This window comes from Leptonychotes weddellii, chromosome 1, assembly GCF_054177405.1.
Source record: "Leptonychotes weddellii isolate Sample4059 chromosome 1, ASM5417740v2, whole genome shotgun sequence".
Classification (NCBI taxonomy): Eukaryota; Metazoa; Chordata; class Mammalia; order Carnivora; family Phocidae; genus Leptonychotes; species Leptonychotes weddellii.
The window spans coordinates 11,252,214-11,264,804 of NC_138369.1; the positions used below are offsets into that span (position 1 = coordinate 11,252,214).

General features: G+C 56.3%; 1 protein-coding gene across 2 annotated transcripts in view; it reads left to right on the forward strand.

Annotated features, from left to right (window-relative positions):
* UPF1 (UPF1 RNA helicase and ATPase) overlaps positions 1 to 12,591 on the forward strand; it is a 37,262-nt gene that overhangs the window by 21,514 nt on the left and 3,157 nt on the right. The window contains exons 7-21 of one of the 2 annotated variants that reach the window (XM_081815829.1): positions 384 to 501; positions 653 to 751; positions 1,241 to 1,349; positions 1,500 to 1,659; positions 1,777 to 1,895; positions 2,335 to 2,499; positions 2,601 to 2,715; positions 3,196 to 3,339; positions 3,997 to 4,210; positions 7,638 to 7,755; positions 8,129 to 8,285; positions 8,940 to 9,082; positions 10,238 to 10,412; positions 10,852 to 10,933; positions 12,319 to 12,480. In XM_081815829.1, coding sequence (XP_081671955.1) covers positions 384 to 501; positions 653 to 751; positions 1,241 to 1,349; positions 1,500 to 1,659; positions 1,777 to 1,895; positions 2,335 to 2,499; positions 2,601 to 2,715; positions 3,196 to 3,339; positions 3,997 to 4,210; positions 7,638 to 7,755; positions 8,129 to 8,285; positions 8,940 to 9,082; positions 10,238 to 10,412; positions 10,852 to 10,933; positions 12,319 to 12,480 — 2,080 coding nt within the window. The remainder of the gene's footprint in view (positions 1 to 383; positions 502 to 652; positions 752 to 1,240; positions 1,350 to 1,499; positions 1,660 to 1,776; positions 1,896 to 2,334; positions 2,500 to 2,600; positions 2,716 to 3,195; positions 3,340 to 3,996; positions 4,211 to 7,637; positions 7,756 to 8,128; positions 8,286 to 8,939; positions 9,083 to 10,237; positions 10,413 to 10,851; positions 10,934 to 12,318; positions 12,481 to 12,591) is intronic. The other variant, XM_081815836.1, reaches the window with a different exon arrangement.

Sequence of the window (12,591 nt, forward strand, 5' to 3'; positions counted from 1 at the left end):
ACGAGCGTCAGAACCGAGGAGCCTGTGGCGCACCGAGGGCACCCCGTGCCGGTCCCGCGAAGATCACCTCGAGGCGGCGGGAGCTCCGACGGCTGGCCGCCAGCTTCCTTCTCCCTCCGCAGTTCACAGAGAAGCCGCCTCCAAGAGCAGACGTCGTGTGGGGGTCTCCTGGTCATCCTGAGCGGGGTCTGGGGGTCCTAATGGCTTTTCTCCCGGACGTGCCCTTGTTGGTGTCGCAGGCTGTTGGGTGCTGCGCACGGCACCCTGACGTCACGGCTCGTAAGGTCGCCGTAGGGCACACACCTGTGGAAACGCAGACACGAGGAGTCCAGGGCCGTGTCTGTGTCTCAGGCTAACAGGGCTCTTATTTTTCATGTGCTCAGACTCAAGATAACATCACGGTCAGGTGGGACCTGGGCCTTAACAAGAAGAGAATCGCCTACTTCACTTTGCCCAAGACTGACTCTGGTAATGAGGATTTAGTCATAATTTGGTTAAGAGGTGATTTTAAGTTTTAAAATATTTGTGACCATAAGTAGCATAAAATTCCTAGTTTCACCCTTGTAAAGTGTCCCTTAATTTGAACTCTTCATGATGGCAGCCGCGGCACGTGTTGAAAGCGCTAACTTTCTTGCTGTCTTTTCTCTGTAAGACATGCGGCTCATGCAGGGGGATGAGATATGCCTGAGGTACAAAGGGGATCTGGCACCCCTGTGGAAAGGGATCGGCCACGTCATCAAGGTCCCTGATAGTATCCTTTGTGTAAAGACGGGTGAGCTCGTCCTGAGCACGGGCGGCCTGTGTGGGGATCGCCGCAGGTGGAGGAGAGGGCATCGTGGGCGGCCACGCTGGGGGGGGTCCCTCCGAATGGTGTTTGCCACTGAGTCCTTTCTTCAGTTGTACTCGGAGGTGCACCATGTGTATCAAACTGATCAAAGAGCTGCCTAGCCTGAAGCCAGGGTGCTCCCAGCTCTGCGCCCCAGGGCTCTGGCGGCTCAGCCCGACCCCCGGCTGGCGTGCTCCATGCTGGCCGCTGCCCAGGCGCTCACAGGGAGGGCGCGGGAGCTGGCAGCAGGGGCCCCGACACCGGGCCGGCGTCTGGCGGTGAGCACAGGCCGGGCGGGCTGAGTCTTCTGTGTTTGGCGCAGAGGAGGGTCTTTTTCCTCAGTCACCAAATGAAGGCTCCTCAGAAAGGTAAACTCAGCTTTTGACAACGATGAAACTTAACTCAGCGGCACAGATTATGGCGATGAGATCGCCATTGAGCTTCGGAGCAGTGTGGGTGCGCCCGTGGAGGTGACTCACAACTTCCAGGTGGATTTCGTGTGGAAGTCAACCTCGTTTGATAGGTACGTCCACCTTGTCCCTGCCCGCGCCACTGCATCTGCTCTGGGGTGCCCCACCGCCTTCGGCATCTGGACGATCTGCTCACCCGCGAGAGCCAGGCCTCACCGCTCCATGGTCGTGTGCATGCTGCTGACCCCGAGCTTGCCTTCCAGGATGCAGAGTGCGCTGAAAACGTTTGCTGTGGATGAGACCTCTGTCTCGGGCTACATCTACCACAAGCTGCTCGGGCACGAGGTGGAGGATGTGATCATCAAGTGCCAGCTGCCGAAGCGCTTCACGGCACAGGGGCTCCCCGACCTCAACCATTCGCAGGTTCTCACCCCTTCTGGGGGATAGGAGGGGCCTGGCCGGCAGAGCCTGCTTGGGTGGGTGGCCGGCCCCCCACTCCCCGGGGGTGGCTGTAGCCTAACGACTGCCTGTTATCCGAAGGTTTATGCTGTCAAGACTGTGCTGCAGAGACCGCTGAGCCTGATCCAGGGACCACCAGGCACGGGGAAGACGGTGACCTCTGCCACCATCGTCTACCACCTTGCTCGGCAGGGCAACGGGTAGGGCTTGGCATGGTCCCGGCACTGTGTATTCTACGTTATTTGTATGTGATCTGGTCTCCGTGGTTGCTACTCACAAGTAAGCCTGCTGCTCTGGTGGAGGCAGCCGTGGGGCGGTGGGTCAGCGCGTCCCGAGTGTCGGGCCTGTGCGCGTCGCAGAGCTTTCAGAGTCTTTACGGTGCAGACCCAGGAGGGTGAGGAGGCAGGATTCACTTAGTAGCGTTGCTGTACATGAGAAGTGTGAAAACCAGCTGGGAACAGGAAGCTCCAGACCAGTTGGATTTTAGCTCCTTCAGCTTTGTTCACTGACTTTAGTCCTAGGTCCCCAGTGGGGAGGTGCTCCACTGCCTAGGATTCAGAACGACAGTCCTGGCAGTGAGCATTTCCTGAACTTCCTCTGGCTGAGCTCTGAGATGTTTGTTCGCCTTGTGTGTTGAAGGCCTGTGCTCGTCTGTGCTCCGAGTAACATAGCTGTGGATCAGCTGACTGAGAAGATCCACCAGACTGGGCTGAAAGTCGTGCGGCTCTGCGCGAAGAGCCGCGAGGCCATTGACTCCCCAGTGTCCTTCCTGGCCCTGCACAACCAGATCAGGAATATGGATAGGTGGGTGTTGGGTAGCCTGCCTCGAGTGCAGCACGTCTCCCGTGCGCGGTCCCTGGCAACGCCTGGCTCCCGTGCCTGCTGACGTGTCGCCATGCTTCCAGCATGCCGGAGCTGCAGAAGCTACAGCAGCTGAAGGACGAGACGGGGGAGCTGTCCTCTGCTGACGAGAAGCGGTACCGGGCCCTGAAGCGCACCGCCGAGAGGGAGCTGCTCATGGTGAGCTCTTAACCTCTGGGCCGTTTGGCCCCGTGTGGCCGTGGGACCTGTTGCGGAATGCGGAGCATGGCGTGGAGCCTTTACATCAGTTTAGTTTGCTTTTGAGAAAGAACTTCAGTACCTCCCGTATTTGCCTTCTCAGTGGTTGTACATCTTGGCCTGGAGGTGGGTCTGGAACACTCCCCTGCTCTTTTATAACAGACAAGCTTTCCCCAGCTCAGCACTGCCTCTCTGAGGCTGTCTTGAGGCACAGAACCACGTCTGTGCTGAGAGGTTTTTGTGACGAAGCATGATCACTTAGGGTCTCAGAAGGTAGTGCCGCTGCAACCTGGACGTAGATGCGTCCCCCAGGTGGGACAGCGGCCTGTGTCCGTAGGTGTCGGGGAGGGTGCCAGTCAGTGTCCTGCTCCGCCTGCCCTTTGGGGCCTGGTAGCATTTACCGTGCAGGTTTCCTGATGCCTTGCCTGCTCTCGTCTCCAGAATGCAGATGTCATCTGCTGCACGTGTGTGGGTGCAGGGGACCCGAGGCTCGCCAAGATGCAGTTCCGTTCCATTTTAATTGATGAGAGCACCCAGGCTACCGAACCAGAGTGCATGGTCCCTGTGGTCCTTGGCGCCAAGCAGGTGGGCCATTCACTGTCGTCCTGTTTGAAAACCAGTGTGTGTTCTCTTGTTCCAGTTCCGTGTCATTCTCAGTGCTGGGGGTTCGTTTCTGATAATGCTCTGTAATGCCGTGTGATGTCCTGGCAGAGCAGAGGGATGCCCAGCGGGCTCATTGAGTGGTTCTTGGAAGGATGGGTGCCACACAGAGCACCTCTTGTGGGTCCTGAGTGCAAGTCTGTGTGTTTCATATATAGGTTTCCCCCACTATCTGAAAGTGAAACACTGCTTTGAAACCTCTTACAAGCAAAAATGGGATAAAGCGAAGAATATCCCTACTTTCTGAAAGTTCCTATTACACCACCTTGCTTTTACAAAAGACCTACGTTAGTACCTGTTTTTGACAACCAAAAGAAATCTGAAGAGGGTTCTTGATTTTACAACAAAAGCCATTACCTCTAACGTAGGTCTTCCGTAAAAGAGCAGTGACATGACACGAACTTATTTAGGAAAGCTGGATGCCTCTATGTGGTGGGCGGTGTCCTGTGCTGGTCGCCTCTTCCTGGTTGAATTCATGTGGCTGGGTGGTTGTATAACACCAGGGCCCCTTGGTGCCCCATGAGTGGACGTCTGTGCGGTTTCACACCTGAGCTCCTCACCTGTGTGGGCCTCTCGCCACAGCTCATCCTCGTGGGTGACCACTGTCAGCTGGGCCCTGTGGTGATGTGCAAGAAGGCAGCCAAGGCCGGACTATCTCAGTCACTCTTCGAGCGCCTGGTGGTGCTGGGCATCCGTCCCATCCGCCTGCAGGTCCAGTATCGGATGCACCCTGCGCTCAGCGCCTTCCCATCCAACATCTTCTACGAGGGCTCTCTCCAGAATGGCGTCACGGCAGGTAGTGCTCAGCCCAGAGTGGGGGGCCTGGAGGGAGTGCAGCCTGGGGAGGTGAAACCTGTTGTCACGGCCTAAGCGGCTTACATGGTGATCACTTACGTGTAGGGGGGACCTCAGAGAGGTACAGTGGTCTGCAGGACGGCATGTCCACTCTGGAGTGTGGGACGTCCTTGGCCCGTGGGCAAGGGGGAGCTTGTCCTTGTAAAATGCAGGGTCACTCCATGAGAATTCACGCTGGGGGCCTGTCACACGGTGGACAGAACAGGAGGTGGCTGAGCTGACCGTGCCTCCACTCCTCACTCCGGTGCTCTCATACCCCGGGCCCTGGGGCTTCACAGGACTGAGGCCAGAACTACTCTCATAGTAACACTGAGGGATCGTGTGCCCTTTTGCCATGCGGACGCTCGTGCTGAGGGTACAGAAACAACCCTGGAGGGCTGGCTGGTGCCTCGACATGAGTGGGGACAGTGCTGCCGGACTGCCATGTGTCGTCACCACCACATGCTTGCAGCAGGCAAGACCCTGAATGCATCAGTGGAGAGTACTCACTTTACTAACCCCTTGGGTGCCCATCCGGATGACCCTGTGTGTGATGAGGTAGGGAGTTCTGAGACACTTGAAGGGTGTGGTAGGTGCTTTTAAAAGGATTCAGGGACACAGTATGGTCGGTCATTCAGACTGGGGTTGAGTTCAGCAGTGCTTTGCCAGAAATGATCAAAGTGAGTCAGCCCATGGCTTCAAGGAAAACAATTGACAGTATTTATCTCCAGTGATAAAACCTGAGGATTCAAAATGAAAATCAGAATTTTGGAAAACTCATGTCCCTAATCTGGGCTGACCAAGTCTTTCCAATGCTGAGTGGCTTTTCTGGTGGGATCTGTTGTGGTGACAAATGTCCGTGAGGCGTGCGAGTCTTTGGGAGCTCTGCCAGACTTGGTGAGCAAGTACTTCCCATTCTGATGGCCAGCAAGGGCATTACAAAGTCAGAGGCCGTCCCAAAGGCAGGGCAGAAGAGAGAAGCCAGCATCACGAACCTGCAGGGTGACCTCCTGTCCAGCTTTGGTCTGGAATCGGTTAAAACCCCACGATTGTGGGGAAAGTTATAAAACACTCTTCCCTTTTCCAACTATGTGCATCTGTGACGCCCGATCGTCCTACTGCAAGGGCTGATGGGAGACTGAGCACAGAAGCAGAGTCAGCCACGTCGCTGAGTTGCAGAAACTCAAGAGATACATATTTTAGTGGGAAATGTTATTTATTTATTTTTTAAAGATTTATTTATTTGAGAGAGCGAGAATGAGAGAGAGATAGTACATGAGAGGGGGGAGGGTCAGAGGGAGAAGCAGACTCCCCGCCGAGCAGGGAGCCCGATGCAGGACTCGATCCAGGGACTCCAGGATCATGACCTGAGCCGAAGGCAGTCGCTTAACCGACTGAGCCACCCAGGCGCCCGGGAAATGTTATTTTTTATAAAATATGTTTTTGGCTGATAATTTTTAAAGGAATTCATAAATATTTTATGTTTCTAGGTTTTAAAATACAGCAAATGTCAGTAGATACAAGCTATGCAAGTGGTAGCTGCTTGGATTCCTCAACTTTTTAGGCTCTATAAGGGGTCCTGAGACTGGCGTTCTTAATGTCCGGTTAATGCCAGCAGCCTGCCATGTCGGCCTTGCCCGGCCCGCCGTCTGGCTGAGACGAAGGCTGAGTGCCCGCCTGGCCCGGCCGTGCAGCCGCGGTGTTGTGTGGCCCTGGGGGTTGACGGCACTGTTATCATCACCATCACTGTGACACTTAGAACGGTGCTGGTCCATTGGGGGGTGGGGCGAGGAAAGGCCAGGCCACAAGGAGCTTGTTTGCCATTTGACACTAGTTGGGAAAGCCACCACTTAGCACCGATTCTGGCCCTTGCCGGCCCTGTTCTGCCTTCCTTGTGGTGGCGGCTCTGGGGGGCAGGGAGCCGTAGTGCTGGTGGTTCCCTGCAGTGTCCTGCGTGCCCGGCACGTGGTCAGCACCCAGTAAGTACGTACGTGTATGTGTATGTATATGTCTGTCTTTTTTTTTTTCCATTCAGAGATTTATTTATTTATTTTAGAGACAGTGAAAGTGAGCACGAGCGGGAGGGGCAGGGAGAGGGAAGAGAGAATCTGAAGCAGATTCCACGCTGAGCACAGAGCCCAACACGGGGCTTGATCTCTTGACCCTGAGATCATGACCTGAGCAGACGCCAGGAGTCGGACACTTAATTGACTGTGCCACCTAGGTGCCCTGAATACATATTTTTTAATTTTTCATTAAAGTGCAAAGAAGTGCCCAAATCCTGTGTTCAGCTTGGTGAGTCTTCTCTAAGTGAACACACCTGTGTAATTAGTATCTGAACCCAGAACACAGCCTGAGCAGCTCCCAGGAGCCCCCTTGAGCCCCGAGGTGGCCCCTGCCCAAGGCGGTGCTGGCACCCACCCAGACTCCCTCTTGGGGTAGCCTGACATTAGCTGGGGCAGGAGCCTTATAGACCAGCCCTGCCCCACCGCCCCCAGTGGGCAAACGTTTGCCGGCAGCCCCTGGGCTAATGCGCCACTGAGTTAGCCAGTTGGCTACTGCCCTTGCGGGAAGGATGGAGGTGGATGTGGCCTCTTTCTCAGCTTGACATAAAGTGGATCACTGATGTTAGGCTGTTTTGAGGCAAAAATGCCATTTTTCTCATGCTGATCTGTTGATTAGATGCAGCTCCAAAATTCCCAAAGGGGTGAGTGGGGCGTGTGAATGGATGAGCTAATTTTTTAAATTATAAGGAAATAAATGCACAGGGCCCAGAATAGCCAAGGTGAACATGAAGAGCCTAGTGGAGGTGGTGGCTTACACTACCACGTGTCCTGAGTTACTGTAGAACTGCAATTGCCAGGGTACTGTGGGCACGGTGCCCCAGGTAGAATCCAGAGGCAGGCCCACCCGTCCGTAGGCTTTGGTCTGTGACAGGATGAGAGTGACTCAACAGTGTCATCCATAAAAGCCAGTTGGAGGGACTTAGGGGTCCTTTAAGGCACCACAGTAAAACTTCTAGAAGAAAACAGAGTATCCTTGTGACCCTGGGGTAGGCAGAGATTTCTTAAACAGGCCATGGAAAGCACCAGCCGGTGAGAGAATGTTCAGTGAGTGAGCCAGCTTTGTGCACCGGGCAGCTGGGTGTTGGTATGTGCAGCTTCCCTTCATCCGAGGCGTTTTGGGGCAGTGGAACCCGCTCCAGCGGCCTCCTCGGGGCCCCATTGACCAGGGTCTCTTGCCCGAAGCCTGCTGTTAACTACTCTACCACAGGCCTCTGCCTCTGATGGCCCGGTCTCTGTGTTGCTCCATCGGCACTCAGTCAAGGTGGGCTGTGGCTTTTTTCTCTAATGGGTAGTGTTGCCTCTTTTCCCCCCTCCTGGTGACAGCGGACCGAGTGAAGAAGGGGTTTGACTTCCAGTGGCCCCAACCTGATAAGCCGATGTTCTTCTACGTGACCCAGGGCCAAGAGGAGATCGCCAGCTCAGGCACCTCCTACCTGAACAGGTAAGCAGAGACTCGCCCTCGGCATCCGCAGGCTTCAGTGGCAGCTTGGCACTCCGTTTTCTACCGCGGTGCTAAAGCTTTTCCTCGCCCTCCTCGTCCCCATTCTGTGTGGACCCCTAAACCAGCAGCGTATTTTCACCTTGCATCTTCAGTGTGGGTTCTTCTATTGAGCAGATACTGCTAAGCCCACGTGTGAGCCTGTCCCGTCCCCTGTGACTCTCTTGGTAAATGATGGGGAGCCTGGCCGTGGGCGCAGCGAAGGCCTTCTCAGGGCTGCCCCAGAGGTGGAGCCGGCCCCGCACCTCCCACAGGCTCCAGCCTTGGTCTCGGGCCCGCGGGGGCAGCCCAGGAGCTGAAAGGTGGGTTTTCTTAGGACGGAAGCTGCCAACGTGGAGAAGATCACCACGAAGTTGTTGAAGGCGGGCGCCAAGCCTGACCAGATCGGCATCATCACCCCGTACGAGGGCCAGCGCTCCTACCTGGTGCAGTACATGCAGTTCAGCGGCTCCCTGCACACCAAGCTCTACCAGGTGCGCGCACCCACTCGGGCCCGCCGGCTCCCCCTGCCTGGCCTGCGGCTGTGAGGGCACCGGCCTGCGAGGGATAGTTTTCAGAGCTAAACTGAAAATAATTCTAAGTCGAACCGTACGGTGTGATTACGAGGCAGCCTTACAGTGCGTGTTCTGTAGTCATGAAAATGCGATTCACCCCTGTGTCCTTGCCTGGATGAAATGTCCAGGATGTGTGTGCTGAAAGGGTGTGGGACAACGTCATTCTTTATCTCTGCGGAAGTGAACCAAAATGCAAAGTAGCAACTGAGTGAGGATGACCGGTGGTCTCTATTTCGTTAACTTGGGTCCAGTCTAAGGTCTTTTATGGCAAGCACGTATGCTTTTATTATTGGGAAACAAATTGCCACAGTTAAAAAGGCAGCTGAAGCACAGGAAGGCCAGGAGAGTGGGGCTGGGGACCGTGAAGGCCCAGTGGGAGCAGGCCCAGCCAGAGGGGCTCCGTCCTTGCTGTCCAGAGGCGCAGCGAGCAGGTGGGTGGCGTGGGGGTGCTCTGCAGGCTTCAGGTCCCAGGCTCCTTGGTGGGATTGGACGGTGCACCTCAACAGCGTTCCCACAGTCTGAGGGTCCTTGAAGGCAGCCAGCTGGCTGACTGTGACCGTGTGTCCCTTGTAGGAGGTGGAGATTGCCAGCGTGGATGCATTCCAGGGGCGAGAGAAGGACTTCATCATCCTTTCCTGTGTGCGAGCCAACGAGCACCAAGGCATCGGATTTTTAAACGACCCCAGGCGACTTAATGTGGCCCTGACCAGAGCGAGGTACAGAGGACTGTGTCCCGCTGGGCCTTGCTGATGGCAGGTGCCTCCCTCCTGCCATGGGAATTCTTCAGAGGGACTTTTCTCTTAGAGTCTGGAGCTGGGAGGGTCCGCCCAAGAGCTGCTCCCTGCCTGGATCGCCTCTTCAGTTCTTCTCCTTGCCCCACACCTGAACCTTGGGCTGCACTTGGGGCGGGACTGGGCTTCGCCAGTGCCAGAGGTCAGAGCTCTCCCAAGCAGCAGTTTAGAGAGAGTGCCTCCCCATGAGATGCCTTTGTTTCATGTCCTAGTGGGTTTGTGTGGCCTCAGTTTTGTGGGAAGGGTCATCTAGGCCCTTGTGACCTAAGAAACCCACTAGTGCAGGTTGTGTCCACGTGGAGACATTTAACCCTAAATCTTATCTTTTGGTCTCGCCTACCTTTTTGGCCCTAGAATGTAATGTTTTTTGAAATAATGATAGCAGAGGGGACCCAGAGAATAAGGTGGCTCTTTGTCACCTTTGAGTAAAACGACTGCAGCTGCCCCCATACCAGCCAGAAGTCAGGCTCACTTCACACATTGGTTCCTTGCCCTGTCAGGACATGTTGCTTGTTATCTGTTACCACCTCCCCCCTTTCTAAGGTGCTGTCTTGTTTGGTGGCCAGCACTGGGGCACGGGGGTCCTGAAACAGCTCGCTGGGGTGAGCGTCCACCAGAGAAGCCAGTCCCCGGCTTGGTCATTGAGGTCTGTGCCCTGGCCTGTCGGGGTTCCCGAGGCCGCGGAGCCTGCTGGGGCTGACCTCCCAGGAGGCCGACCCGTGGCTGCAAACAAGGAGACTCATCTGAGCTCCTCTGCTCATGGAGGGGTTTTGATGTCTGGGCTCCTCAGAAATTGTCTGCAGATACACCCAGTGCACTGTGGGCAGCTTGCGTGGCGGGCTTCAGTGCCGGGTCACCGTGACCAGCGGTATGCCCTTCTGTCCCTGGCACTCAGCGGTGGGCGCTGTCATGGGCAGGCCGGGCGTCGGGGCAGGGAGGCAGACAGGGTGCCGGGAGAACGGCCCGTCACCTTGGATATGGATTTTGAGTTTTTGTTCAGTCTTGCTTCATTGTGTTACGTGGTGTTCCACTCACCAGGCAGAGCCCCAAACGCCTTGTTTTCGTGCCCACACCTTGCAGGTATGGGGTCATTATTGTGGGCAACCCAAAGGCCCTGTCCAAGCAGCCGCTCTGGAACCACCTGCTGAACTACTACAAGGAGCAGAAGGTGCTGGTGGAGGGGCCCCTGAACAACCTGCGGGAGAGCCTCATGCAGTTCAGCAAGCCCAGGAAGCTGGTCAACACCATCAACCCGGTGAGCGGCGGCGGGTGCGGTGGCAGGAACCCAGGGCCGGGCTGCGGTTCGCGGCGTGTGGCAGTGGGTGGCGGCCGGTGCGAGCTGAGTTGTCACAGAGCTCCTCCGCCCCACATCTCCAAGGCTTTTCCACTTGGCCTTTTGGGATGCAAAGTCATGGGTGGCGCCCAGGAGTTGGACACAGGAGTTAGGAAACCCTGTGAACCCAGGGTGCTCTGGGGGACCTAGAAGCTGTGGTGCTGCTCGAGGTGAAGCCCGAAGACAGAGTTCGTGCAGCGCCAAAGGCCAGGTCTGTGGAGGAGGGGCGGGCAAGGCCCAGAGCCCACAGTCAGCAAGTCCGTGGAGGAGGGTCGGCCCAGGCATGGCCCGGCCCGCAGATCTTGAGAGGTTGTTCTTGTGTCGAGGTGGTAAATTCCTCACCTATCTGAACTGTTTGCAGGGAGCCCGCTTCATGACAACAGCCATGTATGATGCTCGGGAGGCCATTATCCCAGGATCCGTCTATGATCGGAGCAGCCAGGGTGAGTCTGCGGGGGACCACGCGGGCCCTGGATGTTGATCATTCCCACGCCTGCAGCTTTTGGCCCTGTCACTCCTGGGGTCACCTCCCAAGCCTCAGTCCACAGAAGCTTGCCTGACAGTTTCTTCTCACCTTCTCTTGTCTGAAATCAAAGAATTGGTCTTTGCCAGTGTCTAAAGACACATTTTTAAAAAATATCACAGGTCTGCTTATGGAGGGTTGCAAGCAAATACTGTAGCTCTGCCTGTTTGCTCCTGGGCCCCAGGCCACGGTGTTCCCCTCCCTCAGCCCCTGCCCTTTGCCCACTCAGTGGGAGGGGCACCGCTGCAGCTCCTCCAGGCTGCCCACAGTCTCGGTTCCAGTTTCGCCGGTCTTCCCGTTTCTGCTTGCTCTCTCAGACCGCTCTCCTGTGTAGGGTCTCTGTCCTGAAGCTGAGCATTACCCCTGCTGTGTGCAACAGCCCCTCTTGCCTGAGCCAGCATCTGGATGGTTCCCATTCATCCCCCAGATCCCTGCCTCCTGGGACCCTTCCCCGCACCAGCCTCTACAGAGGATGACTGGCTCACCCAGGTGCTTGGTGCCACACGCCCGCATTTTACACTGAGCTTCGTCCCCTCGTGAGCTCACTGGCCATCCTGGGGCCGGATGCACCCCAGCAGTTCCTTTCACGTGTGAAGTGAGCCAGCCCCCGCTTTCCTTGCTTGCCCAGTATTCTCCTGGTTGTTGGCTCAAGTGACAAATCTCATTGCCACATCCAGTGAGTTGCCATGTAGGGTGCTCTGGGTCCATCTTTCATCTTTGAGCTCACCGTGGGCCCAGCTAAGGCTCTCGGCCCTTGGGGGCAGACCAGAAGGCTGTGCTGTCATGCCTTGGCTCCCTTTGACTTCGCAGGCCCTGGGACAGCTCTGTGCACATTGGGATATGCCTAGCCTGGGGGGTACCTGGGGGCCTTCATTTTCAGTGGGATCCACTGGTCTGTTCAGTAAGGTGTTTTCTTGCTTTTGGTGGTAATGGTAGAGAGGGGGGTGCGGGTAATACGAGCATAGAATTTTATCCACAAAGAACTTTTTTTTTTTCAGTTGGAAATGCAATGTAGCTTCAATCTTTTGGGTGCTTGTAGGCCAGGGATTCTCCAAATACCCTGGGAGAAAAGGCTTGTTCCCAGGAGCCAGCCCCAGGGAGGCTCTCAAGAGTGGGGGTCGAGTGGTGAAATTCTGTATCACCCAGGTGGCTTTGCTGTCGGGCTGCCCCGAGAAACGCTGTGGCACTCGGAGCAGCAGCAGGATGCGAGTGACATTCCAGCCACTCCAGCTGCCATTGGCGGGGCAGGCAGCAGGCTCGTTGGGATATGGCGGTGACGCCTGCCATCCACCTTGTATCTTGCAGGCCGGCCCTCAAACATGTACTTCCAGACCCACGACCAGATCGGCATGATCAGTGCAGGCCCCAGCCATGTGGCCGCCATGAACATTCCCATCCCCTTCAACCTCGTCATGCCCCCCATGCCCCCACCAGGGTACTTTGGACAAGCGAACGGGCCAGCAGCAGGTGAGCGCCAGGCGGCAGCATGTCGGACAAAGCACGTTGGCGTTGGAGTTTGTTCAAGTCTGGGCTTTGGGCAGCTGGGCTGGTTGGTCGGGTGCAGATCACCTTCAAGGA